Source organism: Strix uralensis, chromosome 6 (genome assembly GCF_047716275.1).
Source record: "Strix uralensis isolate ZFMK-TIS-50842 chromosome 6, bStrUra1, whole genome shotgun sequence".
Taxonomy (NCBI): domain Eukaryota; kingdom Metazoa; phylum Chordata; class Aves; order Strigiformes; family Strigidae; genus Strix; species Strix uralensis.
Genome location: NC_133977.1, coordinates 7,708,412 through 7,721,661, shown reverse-complemented (window position 1 = coordinate 7,721,661; position 13,250 = coordinate 7,708,412). Strand labels below are relative to the sequence as shown.

Below are 13,250 nucleotides of genomic sequence, written 5' to 3'. Positions count from 1 at the left end.
AGCCTAGGCCGTCATGACTCAGGCAAGAGATATCTTGCTGAAAAACAGATCTGACCTTTTAGGTTTGTTCCTTCTTCAGAGTGACAGTTGCTGCTAAAGCCAGCTCATCCTTTAGGAACAGATCGATTTCTCATTAACTGTGGAAGTGTGAGACTATGCTAACACTACATAATGGATTCCAGACAGGACTGACATTGTCTGTCTGCCCAGGAATGAATTTTAACTATCACTTTTCCTCCATGGGCGATCTTTTGAGATTGAGTTAATTAAAGAGGCCAGGGAGAATGCAACTGCTTTTCTTCCTTTAGGCACAAAAACCCTTGTCGTGCATGGACAGAATGAGTGTGACATCCCAACGCAGTTACCAGTCCATGAGGACACACAGTTTGAGGCTCTTCTGAAGGTAGGAGTGAGTTTTTGAACTGGACAAATTGCTTAATAGTACATTTACCTGCCATACCTATATGCCAGCAATACATTCTGCCTGATCATCCTGTTTCAGTGCTGGGGAGGGGAGATTGCTGACAGGCATTTTTGTCTCCCTGTGAGAGACCTTGGTTGCAAGAAACAGGGTGCGCATTAAAGGATAATAGAAATGCCCTGACCTCACCGACAGCCAAAACCCCACAAATGCAACTACATTTGCAGACACTGCAGCTTGTTGGGTATTTGCTTTATACTATCCTTTGGATAAATACATAAATCATTTACATGTTTGGTTTTATCAACACTCAAGACAACAGAATGATCAAGGCCAGAGTGGAAATGATGGTTCAATAGCCACGATATCTTGGGATCTAGGAGATGTAAGGTCAGTTCCCCCTTCTGCCAAAGATTTCTTGGATGGCCTTAACTGAGCCAGATAGAAAAAGGATTTGTAAAAGTCTTAGGTTTGTCCAACTATGTTAAATTTTAATGGGAATCACACATCTCAGTCCTTTTAAGGATCAGAACTTTAGTGTCTCTGTGCATCACCTATCACTAAAGCTTGATAAATACATAGTATGGAAATAGAAGCTGCAATACCCATGTGACTCATAGAGCCAGACAAATATGTGCAATATGAAGACATCGAAATCAGTAACATCAGTTTTCAGGACTGTGATATCAGCATACCTTGATTATCACAAACACATTCATGTACTTTATGATTAAAAAAGAAATTAAGAATTAAAGCCAGAACAGTGTACCAGCCTGCCTGAGGCATGCAGGTTTGTGCCATTATACGTTATTAGCTGGATATTCATTTGGATGTTGTGGTCTTTATACAAGACAGCTAATAAGTAACAGGATGTTTTTCTTTCTTCCTTTTCAGGAGTGTTTGGAGTTTTTTAACATACCTGAAACACAGTCTTCTCATTACTTCTTAATGGATAAGCGATGGAATCTTATTCATTACAACAAGGTAGGGCAAAGGTCAGGTCCAGATGACTTTGTTCTTTCCATCGTGCCCCTTTTGAAACATCAGGGTTCTCTAAAGGAGAAAAGCAGCCCATAAATAGACAGAATTCTGTCCTGTGGCCACCACATTTTGCGTGTTTAGTTGTGTGTGGTGAAAGATTGGAGTTTGACAGAAGAGGGGAAGCAGAAGTGGAGTGCCTTGCTCTTAAGTCATTAATGTCTAGCTTTCTTAGAAAAGAGCAAATTTCTCTTCTGTTTATGCTCTTCCATGACGCCTGACGCTGTCTGAAAGCCCCTACTCAAAAGCCTCAGAAAGGGCTAAAGGGCCTTTTATACAGTTCTGTTGAGTGATGCTGTTACGATTACATTTTTTTAAAATACACTTGTTTCCTTTCCTGGCAGACCTACGTCCGTGATATTTATCCTTTCCGGAGGTCAGTTTCTCCCCAGCTCAACCTGGTGCAGATGCATCCAGAAAAGGGTCAAGAGCTCATTCAGAAGCAGGTATCTCACTGTCACCAAACACCTCTGTCCAGAAACAAAGCCTGTAAATAAACCTTTCTTTTCCCTTTAAAAGCCTTCATGTATGCTGCATGGAAATAGAGAGCTTTGCTGGAGAAGCAGCAATTGGCAAGAAATCTGCCCTTGTGCCTTTGGACAGGTGTATAGTATTTTAAGAAGAGTCAAAGGATGCAATGTGAATTCCCTCCCCCTCTCTCCAGCCAGCTTCTTTTAGGCAGATCATTTTGCATTCTCCTACACGTGGCCAGAAGAGAGCTTCAGTTGCCTCAGTTTCAAAAGCTGGTTATCCCTTTCTTTAATATGAACTCTGGCTCTGGAGCAAGAATTATCTGTTCTACCTTCCTCTGTGTCCTCTCACTGTAGAGGATGTTACCTGCCTCTCTTCCTTGTCCTGCTCTCAGATGTTAGCCTTTTCCATAACTACTTGCAGAGGCACAGCGGTAGCAGTTGTTTTTGTCAGGGGAATATCTGCCCTCAGAAAAGCACTGTTCTCCCTGTCTTCCAGCCTCATGACCAATCCTTCTAATGTTCTGCAGCTCCCAGGAGCTCTCCTTTAGGAACTAAACCCGAACTAAAGTGGCAGGGCAGTGCCTTTAATGTGCTGCAAACCCCTATAGATGTCATTTCTTTAGACAGTAAGACAATGGTATTGAGCTCACTCTACCTGGAGAAGCCACATGCTCTGCCTTCCACAAAGGCAAAGTTGTCTCAGTAGCAGGGAGTTGAGTGTTTAGGGAAAATTTGCTCTAGCTCTATCTGCAAAGGATGGTAATAAGCAGGAAATAAAAAGGGGGGGGGGGGGGGGGGGGGAGAATGTGGTTGAACAGGATGAGTTTGTTATTAACAGTTGTAGTCTTCTAGCCAAAAACCAGCTACTCTAGTTGAGTCCCTAGCAATGAGAGTGCAGGGGCAGGAAAATATCATCAGGAATGGTTATAAAACGCAGCTATAAAGCTGCTTAAGAGGTACTAGCAGCTAAAATAATGAAGAATATAGTTAATGCCATCTCATATGTATACAGTACAGAATAGGGAAATATTTCATACATTACATCTGTCAGTAGAAAGTCTATAAAAATCTGAAATTACTTGGGATCATTTTGGTTGTTTCTCTGACAGAAATTATTCTTACTTTGGTTCTAGCAGATGTGTCCCAAATATCAAATAAATGAGTTTGATATATCCTACATTACCCCAAAAGATTAAAATGGCCTGTCCAGTTTTGTCAGGGCATTATTTTGCATTCCACATTTTTCTATTTAGAGTACTTAAAGGCCAAAATATTTCTAAGATAAAACTTAAATCAAGCATCTACCAGCCTCTCTGTAGTCATGCAAGAAGTTGCTGGACAACATCCAACTTCAGCAAAGAAAACAGCACTGTGGAGTCTACCCACAGAGCAGCAATCCATGGAAAAGTACTTTCTTTACTGTTAATTGATTGAGCACCCAATTCTAAGCTGAGTGCACTTCAGAGCAAGGTCAGAGCAACTGCAGGATGTGGGAAGCTGAGCTCTGTCACATGTTAAACCACATGCTTCAAGTTTTGGCTTCATCCCAGTAGCTAAGAGCTGTCTCGAAACTGCTTCCAAAGACAGTTGCTTCTACTACTGAGCATCACTCTGTCTCATGGTTACTTTTAGCATCAAACTAAAATAGCTAGCCTGTCTAGTCCTACTGGTCAGAAGTTCAAAGGAGGCTGGTAGAGTGGAACCTGGTTTCCCAGGTGGTGTAAACCAGAAGCAATAATCTGAAATCATCAGGGCTTTGCTCATTTGCAGTAACTCAGAATCTGGTCTGCTTTGTTTCATTGACTACTTTTCTTTTGCAACTATACATACACTTTCTATGGCCCAGTGTGAGCCAACCTCAACCCAGAAGGCAGGTAACAATTCCAACTCATGTTGACTATAGTCTAAGACCTTGTAGAGAGCAACTGCAACTGTATGGCTTTCAGTTTGGAGTTGGTTTGCTTCAGACCACCTTGGGGTTCACACTGGCAAAGTTTACATTAATCTACAAAAGACTGCATGGCACCATTGCAAAGTGTTTGACAACCACTCGGGGTCCTCCACAAGACTGAAACAGAAAGTGTTCTTAAAACCCCTTTTACAAACATGATCCATCTTTGCAGAGCTGGGCTGAAGAACAGTGGTCACGCAAATTCTAGCAAAAAGGTGCAACACTAGCCCTGTGAATTTCAACAGGATCCTCTGGGCCATGAGTGCAGCATCCCTCCCATCAGAAAAAGCCATGGAAACTAACCTAGAAAAGTGCATTCCAATCCTTGTCTCTTTTTCTCTCTCAGGTGTTCACCCGCAAGCTAGAAGAGGTGGGGCGGGTGTTGTTCCTCATATCACTGACACAGAAGATCCCTACTGCCCACAAGCAGTCCCATGTATCTATGCTCCAGGAGGACCTCCTCCGCTTGCCTTCATTTCCCCGAAGTGCCATTGATGCTGAGTTCTCACTCTTCAGTGATCCCCAAGGTATGGCCTTTTGACAGCTTTCTCTGGTGGTTGTACAGGGTCCAGAAGGTTTCTGTGAGGCACTTCATTTGCCTTAGGAACACACAGGCTTGTAGCGTAACTGAAAGCTGATGAATCTCTTCTAGGGAAAATGATACATAGCTGTTGGTTTGTAAGCACAACAGCAGAAAGGGCTTTGCTCTTAGAGGTCCCCAGACAAAGCTACTTTCTTTGGACCCAAATGAGAATAAGTTATAATTATGGATTAAAATTATGCATGAGACTACAGCTAGAATACTCTGTCCACTAGCATAACTGCACCTAAAAAGGATTGCTCAGGGTTGTTTGCCATCCGCTTTGAGGAAGCAATGGACTTCCAGTGAAGATTGGGCAAATTCTGCAGCAGGGATACAGAAACAGCCCTCTGTTTAGAAACTTTGCTCTGGAAGTCAGGTAGGGATTCCAGCCTGATGTGGGGATTGGCCCGTTTGGCCACTGCAGCAGGATGGTAAGCATTGGCAAGTTCTGTAACAGGCCCTAAAGGCACTTGCTTTCAGAAGCATTATTGTAACTCTGCATCAAAGTCCTGTAATGTATGGGACACTTGAAGGGTAAAAATTCAGCATGAATCCACACAGCTATTCAGGTTGTGTGAGGCAGATGATGCATGTACAAGCTCAGATCTGCTTTCACTTTTTAAGAGGAGAATTTCCAACCAGTGGGGAGCAGATTTAACGAGCTGTGTGATATCCGTCATTCTTCATTTTGATATGTGTTGCCTTCAGTCAAGGTTTGCTCAAGCCCTGTGGGCACTTCTAGAAGTACAGGATGGGTGAAATCACTTTAAAAAGGCAGAACAATGGTCAGTGTTGTGGGATGGTTCTTTGAGAGGCCTTTGGCCTCTGGGAATGTTGTGAGGCTGGCTGTGGTGGACAGAGTTGATTGCTGTTGCCTCTTCTCCCCCACAGCTGGGAAAGAGCTCTTTGGTCTGGACACTCTTCAGAAAAGCTTGTGGATTAAGCTGCTGGAGGAGATGTTCCTTGGCATGCCCAGCGAGTTTCCCTGGGGAGATGAGATCATGCTGTTCTTGAACGTCTTCAACGGTGCCCTGATCCTGCACCCTGAGGACAGTGCCTTGTTGAGGCAGTACGCTGCCACAGTCATCAACACAGCTGTGCACTTTAACCACCTCTTCTCCCTCAGCGGGTACCAGTGGGTCCTCCCCAGCATGTTGCAGGTGAGCCATTTCCATGAACAATATGAGGGAAGACTTCCAAGCGAGCACTTTTTCATAGGACTGTTATTGGAAAAACTTTAAACTGCTGAGTCCTGGTGAGATCACAGATTCTGGGGGGCCCAAGAAGACAACAGAGCAGGGTGGGATGGCCCAAATCAGCATTCCTGAGACTACATTCCCTTTTGTTCTTGAGTAAATGACTACATTTTCTTTTCTTCTTTAAGTTAAGTAAATGCATGTCTGTTTCCCTTACTATGTACTCCACACAGAAATGTGAGATTTCTGGACCTTAGGTCTCCCTCAATATTTTTTCCTCCAGGGATGGCTGAAGTTTGGGGAATAGTTGAAATATCTGGATTTGTTAGTTGATGGTCAAAAGGAAATTATATTCACTTTTTTAAGTATGATAATTGTATTATCTGCAATTTAGATAGCAACAGAAAATAACACTAAATTTTTATGAAAAACTCATGTTGTCTTTTCATGTGAGTGATGACAAATATTGGAAGTGTTAGAGGCGGAGTTTCTCTTCACTTTGAGGTGTACAAGTATGCCTTTTTTTCTGTTGACATTTGAGAAAAATCCGATACTGAAAATAAAAAAAACCCAAACAATGTAGTTCTTTGACAGACAGAAAGATTATTTCTGCAGGGCTTGAAGACAGTATCTAAAGATTTAATATTATAATGCAAATACAGAAACAACTAGTGCTTCTGTAAAAAAAGCAATGACCATGACATCCCTATGTATGTTCATTTTGACATAGTTAACAAACCACAATAATTAGGACCAGTGATGAATTTTGCTACCTAAACAAACTCTTTAGTAACTGGAAACTCTAATATCATGCCTTACATGGTTAGGTAGGTAGGTATTAGATCCAGGTCTGCAGTGCATGAATTTATTCATTAGAAACAAGACATTTTGAAATAAAATACCTTAATAACTTAATTTGAAGTACTTGGCAGTAACCATTCAGCCCTGTGGACTCTCTCTTCGTTTTCACTTTTCATATTGAGAGAAATTAGTTTTGTAATTCATTTCTATCCCCTGTCTCCCCCCCTTACCAATTATTGTCAACTACTGAATAAATAAATTACACTCTTGGGAGGCAAAAAAGCAATTCCAAATGAAAACCCAAGTTTTGCTGAGCTTGTTTGCTTTTGCAGATCTTCACATCTCTGTTCCAGGCACCCAAAATCAGCTGGTTTGTTTGTGGTCATCACAAACAAATTCTTCTACCGCTTCTGGGCTTGAACTAGCCATTAGTATCTTAATTCCTGATGCATACATGCACATACCCTTACAAGGCTCTTTTTGTTGCAGGTTCTTCTGCTTTCCTTAGTGAAATGCATATACAATTAATTATTTCCCTTTTCTCAAGTAAATGAGATATTGCAAGGGTAACAGGCCATGGTGACTGACTGTCCTCATAAGCATGCTAGAGCCTTCTGATTGTATTAAACACATACTAGTCTCTTCAGCCTACTAGGCTACCGAGAGTTGAATTCATCTCTGCAGAGGTCTTGCACGCTAATAATTTTTTAGAAACCTTCAAGAGGCCTGTGCTGTAATGTGACTTTTGCAGTACCATAAAATCTCAGCATTACCTGTTGCCAGCAAATAGCAAAAAAATCCTGCCTACCCCCACTCCAAACCTCCCACAGACTTGTACCAGCAGAGAAGTGCAGACAGGCAATTGAAATGGGCAGAAGAAGGAAGCACAGTGAAGTTGTTCCTAGCAATTTATAATGTTTACATAACTGAGAAACAAATCCCACATCTTTAGCAACACATTGGCTGCATGGTTCAGTGGCCAGCCGTGAAGGAAATGCCACTCTAAGAGCCTTAAAATATCTTAAAAGTGGGTGGAACTGTCAGTGTGTTGGAGGACAGGCTAGGAGTTCAAATATCTTGAGAAACTGGAGATGCAGTCTGAAAAAAAGGGAAAAAACCAGACTAGGTTGATTAGGCTGGACAAGTGTAGGTTCTTACTTATGAATAATGGGTCATGTAACTATGGAAGGAAAGTAGCTGATTCAGTAGCAGCTCTGCAGGAGTTATTATAGATGTGAAGTTAAACATGAATCAACACTGTCCTGTTGAAGGATAAAAAAGAAAAAGAAATTATCTCAAATGCCATTCTGGGGTGACTATACAGATTTGTATCTTGTGAAAGAAACATGGAATAATTCTGCTACTCCAATCAGCAGCACTCCTGACTTGAAGTGCTGGCTCTGCCCAGATGCGGGCACTGCACAAAAGACATCAGTTAACTGAAGAGACTGCAGACTGGAACAGGGATGTACATCTAGAACACATGTCATGTAAGAAAGGACGGAAAGAGCTGGGATTTGATTAACTGAAAAAGATGAATATTGAGGAAGAAAGCACTAACTAGCTTCAAACAGTAAGGTGCTTCTAGGAAGGAGAGGGAAGGAATCTACCTCCGATACATAGGACAAAAAATAATGGACTAAAGCTGTGACAAAGAAGGTTCAAGCATGACAAGCAAACCTTTTCTTCTAGGGATAGCTTGTCCCTGAAATGTATTACCAGAGAGGGTGGTCAAGTCTCCATCTTTAAAAACATGTTAGGCAAACATATCAGGAATGACAAGGCTGTAGTTCATTCAGTCTGGGTTAGGAGATGAAGAGCCCTTCCACTGGAGTTGTACTTCCATGCCCTTTTTCCTTTGCTCAGGTATACGCTGACTATGAAAGCAACCCACAGTTACGCCAAGCAATTGAATTTGCCTGCCGCCAGTTCTACATTCTGCATCGCAAGCCCTTTATTCTGCAGCTGTTTGCAAGTGTGGCCCCTCTCCTGGAGTTCCCTGTGAGTAAAAGCCTTTCCCTAGTCTCAGCGTGGGGAAGCCTGTGTATGCAGCCAGCCCCCCATGAGAGATCACAAGGAGAAAACCGCTGGAGCAGCAGCACAGTTCTTACTGAGCGTGTACTGCACTTGGTGCTGCACAGAACCATTTCTTGAACTTATTTCTGCACACTTCTGTTCATCAGTTGATTGAGCAGGTTGATGAGATAATGGGCCACCGGTATCCAGGCTAGTAAATGTGATCCCTCCTTAGATTTCAGTATATAAATAGGTTATAAAAGGACAGTAATGATTAGTAAATCCTTAAATGCAAATCCTTTCTTAGAATTCAGCAACAGGAACTAAAAGCTTAATGCCAAGTTTTAGTACATGTGAACTATAAAACTGGATTAGCCATATTTTGAAATAATTACTTTTTCATGTTTTAGTGAGTTAAAACAAGTTAATGAAGTTTCAGTTTGAAGTGGGACTGCCAAATCTAACTGCACATACACTGTAAGCGCAAACATCTTTCTCCTTGACAGGGCAACAAAGATCTGCCCTTTCTGGGAAGTAAAGCTGTGTGCAGTCTTCAGATTATCCTTCCACTGTAGCATCAATCTGTTGAGTCAGGCAAGGCTTATTGTTTGATAGCAGTAAGCTCTCGAACTCCATGTGAGCCCTTTGTCAAAACAAAAGGTTGCCCACACCTCTAGATAAAAATTCCTGGGATGCACACAGGCCCTCAGAAAATCAACCACGAATGTCTGTTGTTGAAACAGGATGCTACAAACAATGGAACCAGCAAAGGAGTGTCAGCTCAGTGCCTGTTTGACCTGCTGCAGTCCTTAGAGGGAGATACTCCAGACATTTTGGACATCTTAGAGTTGGTGAAAGCAGAAAAGCCTCTCAAGTCATTAGGTAACAGCAAAACACTCTTTATTCGGTAATTCTGGTTTGTTGTTTATTAATTCACCATGCTTTGATGCAGCATGATTTGTCCAGGGCCCTTTTCTTCTCCCAGAATGCAGTCATATCTGTTTCTTATGCCTCACGAGGCTTTTAAGGTTGGCTTTATCAGCACCATCCTTTTGGTATTTTCTGCAGGAGGGAAATTATTAACTTATTTTATTCCAAAGCTACTTTTTCTGCATTGAGCCTGCTAGTCTGAGACTAGCCCCTGGCATTTTGAATTTTATCATGTGTGGGTGAAGAATAAAGATGCCTAATAAACTGTATCATGCTGACAAGATCAGTGCCATCTCCTCTGCTCCATGTGGGCAGGAAACAAAAGCATCCTCTCCCGTGGGCAGACTATGACTAGAAAATGATGGATGCCATTCAGACATTCAACAGTGCTGAGTTCTAGGGGGGATGTTGGTTTATCACAAAGCAGAATATATACGGCTGTGTGATGTATCCAGGACACTCTGTCTCTTGATAGTTATCCATGCAATGCAGGATTTAAGAATTTGGCTGAGTTGTGATTTGCAGGGAAGTCATTTTTGCTGATTTTTATAAGGATCTTCAACTTATTTTCCAAATTTGCGCTTCCCCTAAACAATACTTATTTTGATGAACTGTGAAGCCTGTCTAGCCTTAGAGGTAAAGCTTTGTTATATACTGGGATTTTACCATTCTGCACAATTATATCACAAGTTATAGTATAAAATGGTACAGAAACGGAAGATATTTCTTCTTCTTTGTAGATTGCAGTAAGCATTTATATAAAATCTTTGGGTTTTCTGTGGAGGGTTATTCAAAGACATCTCTGAAAATTCCCAAGTTCTGTGCCTGGTATTTTCCATATGAAGATCAGAATTATCTTTGGACTTCTGTTGTTTGAAGTGATTTACATGCTTTGGGACCTTAACTTTTACTTGGGCTCCTGTATACCAAAGTCACTTCTGTAAACGGGTCTGTGGTTGTATTACAAGTATTATTCTTTGGATACTTCAGTTTCTTGATGCCTGGCACTAATTATATCCAAAGTAATATTTGTAATATGGGACTTAAATGCTTTTGAAAATTTTTTCTCAGATCACTAGCAAACCAGACTCACTTTTGTGCTGGCGCCCATGTGGATCCCAGTATAGAACGGGCTTGATTTTTTATAAGTAAACTGTCTTCTGCCATCAGTGGTGTATCAGCATCATTTTTAGTGCAGTGGAAACATCTAGGAAAAAAGTGAGCGAGCATAAAAATTGTCATTAAGTTGACATGTGTGCTTTTCATGTATGAGTTTAAGATTTTGTTTGTGATGGGTGATGTTTGAAACGGGACTCCAGCAGCAGCTGTAGGCCTTATGCTCAGCAACGATTTGACCTGCTGAGAACTGTTTCTCACCTACTGAGTTTTTGGACAGGAGAGTGCAAGTGGGCGTGCAGCATGTTTCCTTTATATAGACAGATTTTTGTCAAAAAACAAGTCTATCGGGGATTATTAAGATGAGAAGCAACCAACTGAAGAGGGGAAAAAGGAAGGGGTGTGTTAGTTCCTTTCATATTCAGTATGTTTGTGTGATAGTCTTCTCATATTGCTTTACTCCTGCAGACTTCTGCTATGGGAATGAAGACTTGACCTTTTCAATCAGTGAAGCCATCAAGCTGTGTGTGACGGTGGTGGCCTATGCTCCTGAATCCTTCAGAAGGTGCTAATCTGTTTTCTTGGTTTGTGCAGACTCAGAAAAGGCATAAAAGCTGCACATGGCATGCAAAAGCAAGGCTGACAAATGGAGGCAGAGGATATAGAAATGCATTCCAAGCACAGGCCTTCTTGTGAGGCCCATCCTCTCCCCGTTGATACCTTTTCTAGGGCACCAAATCCTGCCAGATGCAGCATTAAGCTAGATGGCAGCCTGAGTAGCAACACCTAAGCTGTAAGTGGGGATCACACTGTGTCCTGCAGGTTTCTGTTGTCAGCGAAGCAATGGAGGGGGAGAAAAAGACAGCTGGAAAAAACCAGGAAGACACAGAGAGGGGAGGTAAGCTGCTAAAGCAAAAAGTTTAGTTTCCAAGAGGAAACCGGAGAAGAATGAGTCTTTGGAAGGGAAAGTGAATTCCTGCAAATGGATGACATATTCAGAAGATACCCAGAAGTTCAGGTTGTTTTTATTATTATTGTTTCATGCATCAGATAGCTTTCCCTGAAGTCCCTGATCCAAGAGCTTTTTTGGCCTGCTTATCTAGTGAGAAGCAATGAAATCACAAGGCTAGTGAGAGATCCAAGGGTCTTCAGATAGAAACTTAAGCCTCTGCCTGATGTGAGTTTCAGGCCTGACAAAATAAACCAGACAAAGTATTGGTTATTTTTCCAGTCTCCAGATGCTGATGGTCTTGGAAGCACTCGTTCCCTGTTACTTGCAGAAATTGAAGCGACAAACCTCTCAAGTGGAGACCGTGACAGCAGCTCGTGAGGAGATTGCTGCTATGGCTGCCCTTGCCACCTCCCTGCAGGCCCTCTTGTACAGTGTAGAAGTGCTCACCAGGTAACCCACATGGTGCAAAGGTCTGAGCCGGCATTCGGTTATCGGTGTGGGGAGAGGGAATGCACAGGGGGTCATGATATGCAGCTTAGCTTGAATAATGGTTGAGTTTTAGACGTGGTAAAGTTAGTGCCAAATTTTACCAGATCACAAGCAGAATTTCAGTGCGCCTGTTAGATTTAGTCTTTAGTGTGCTATTCACCTTCCCATTGCCAGGCCTATGACAGCCCCACAGATGAGTCGATGTGACCAAGGCCATAAAGGGACCACAACAGCAAACCACACCATGTCAGCAGGGGTGAACACCAGGTAAGTCAGTGGGATTTTCTTTCTTTCTTTCTTTCTTTCTTTCTCATTTTTCTGAATAGATTTTTTTTTTTTAATAACGTAACATCTCATTGCTGTCTGAGGAAGTGCTCTACGTACTGTGAGAGAAAACAGTCAGATAAAAAGAGTACATAGCCCAGGACTGCATTTCTGACAGTAACCAAAATCCCCAAGACTAGAATTTCTAGTTTAAAACCATGTGACTAAATAGAAGACCATGATATCAAAATGGAGGACACCCATCCTAAATGTCTTTTTCTTTGTTTCCCTTTCTCACTCTAGAAGTATACTGACAAAGCAATTATGTGCCTCAGTTCTCTGCTTTGCTTCTTTCTGAGTCTGCTGTTAAAGCGACCACTGGGCAGAGCATGCTTGTATAGCAGAAGGGTCGGATCCTTCTGGCCTTGTTCTGAGAGGCTGAACAGCAGTACGAGCTCAGACTGCATGTCAGTTGAGACTTGCAGAAACTGGCACCTCCTCCGGGTTTCTTTTCTTCCCTTCCCCATTTACTTTTACTTTTCCTATGCTCTCTTTCTATCATCTTTACCTCCACATTGGTCTGTTTTGGGTTTTTTTTGCAGTAACAGATAGCAAAGGAGTGAGTGGCAGAGAATCTGAGAGAAAGGGAAGAATGACTGGGAATATTTTTGTCCTTAAAAAAAACCCCACAGAACTCCCACAAAAAAAATTTCACTCAGAAGAAGGACACAAGGAAGGAGATAGCGCCAGCAGACTGTAATACTGCTCCTTGGCCATATTGGCCATTCCAATTAGGCTGCTGCAAATTAGACAAGGCCACTGGACAATTTGGTCACAGAGCAAGGGTTTAAGAAATCTTGTTACAAAATCCACCCACAAGCATTTGGGATTATGAAGGTTTTCTTTGCAGTACTGATTACCCCTCTGGGTAGCCCTGCCTTCTCCTGGCCAGGCTATGCCTTACTGTGCTTAAAATCTGAATGTTTGTGCTGACCTGGAAAGGGAATTCTCCCCTAGCAA

At 42.1% G+C, this 13,250-nt stretch overlaps 1 protein-coding gene across 5 annotated transcripts in view; it reads left to right on the top strand.

The window, feature by feature from the left end:
- UNC80 (unc-80 homolog, NALCN channel complex subunit) overlaps positions 1-13,250 on the top strand; it is a 133,601-nt gene that overhangs the window by 85,887 nt on the left and 34,464 nt on the right. For all 5 annotated transcript variants that reach the window (XM_074872617.1, XM_074872615.1, XM_074872614.1 and 2 more), the window contains 10 exons: positions 309-403; positions 1,316-1,405; positions 1,804-1,905; positions 4,230-4,410; positions 5,358-5,626; positions 8,330-8,464; positions 9,223-9,361; positions 10,994-11,090; positions 11,757-11,927; positions 12,141-12,233. In XM_074872617.1, coding sequence (XP_074728718.1) covers positions 309-403; positions 1,316-1,405; positions 1,804-1,905; positions 4,230-4,410; positions 5,358-5,626; positions 8,330-8,464; positions 9,223-9,361; positions 10,994-11,090; positions 11,757-11,927; positions 12,141-12,233 — 1,372 coding nt within the window. The remainder of the gene's footprint in view (positions 1-308; positions 404-1,315; positions 1,406-1,803; positions 1,906-4,229; positions 4,411-5,357; positions 5,627-8,329; positions 8,465-9,222; positions 9,362-10,993; positions 11,091-11,756; positions 11,928-12,140; positions 12,234-13,250) is intronic.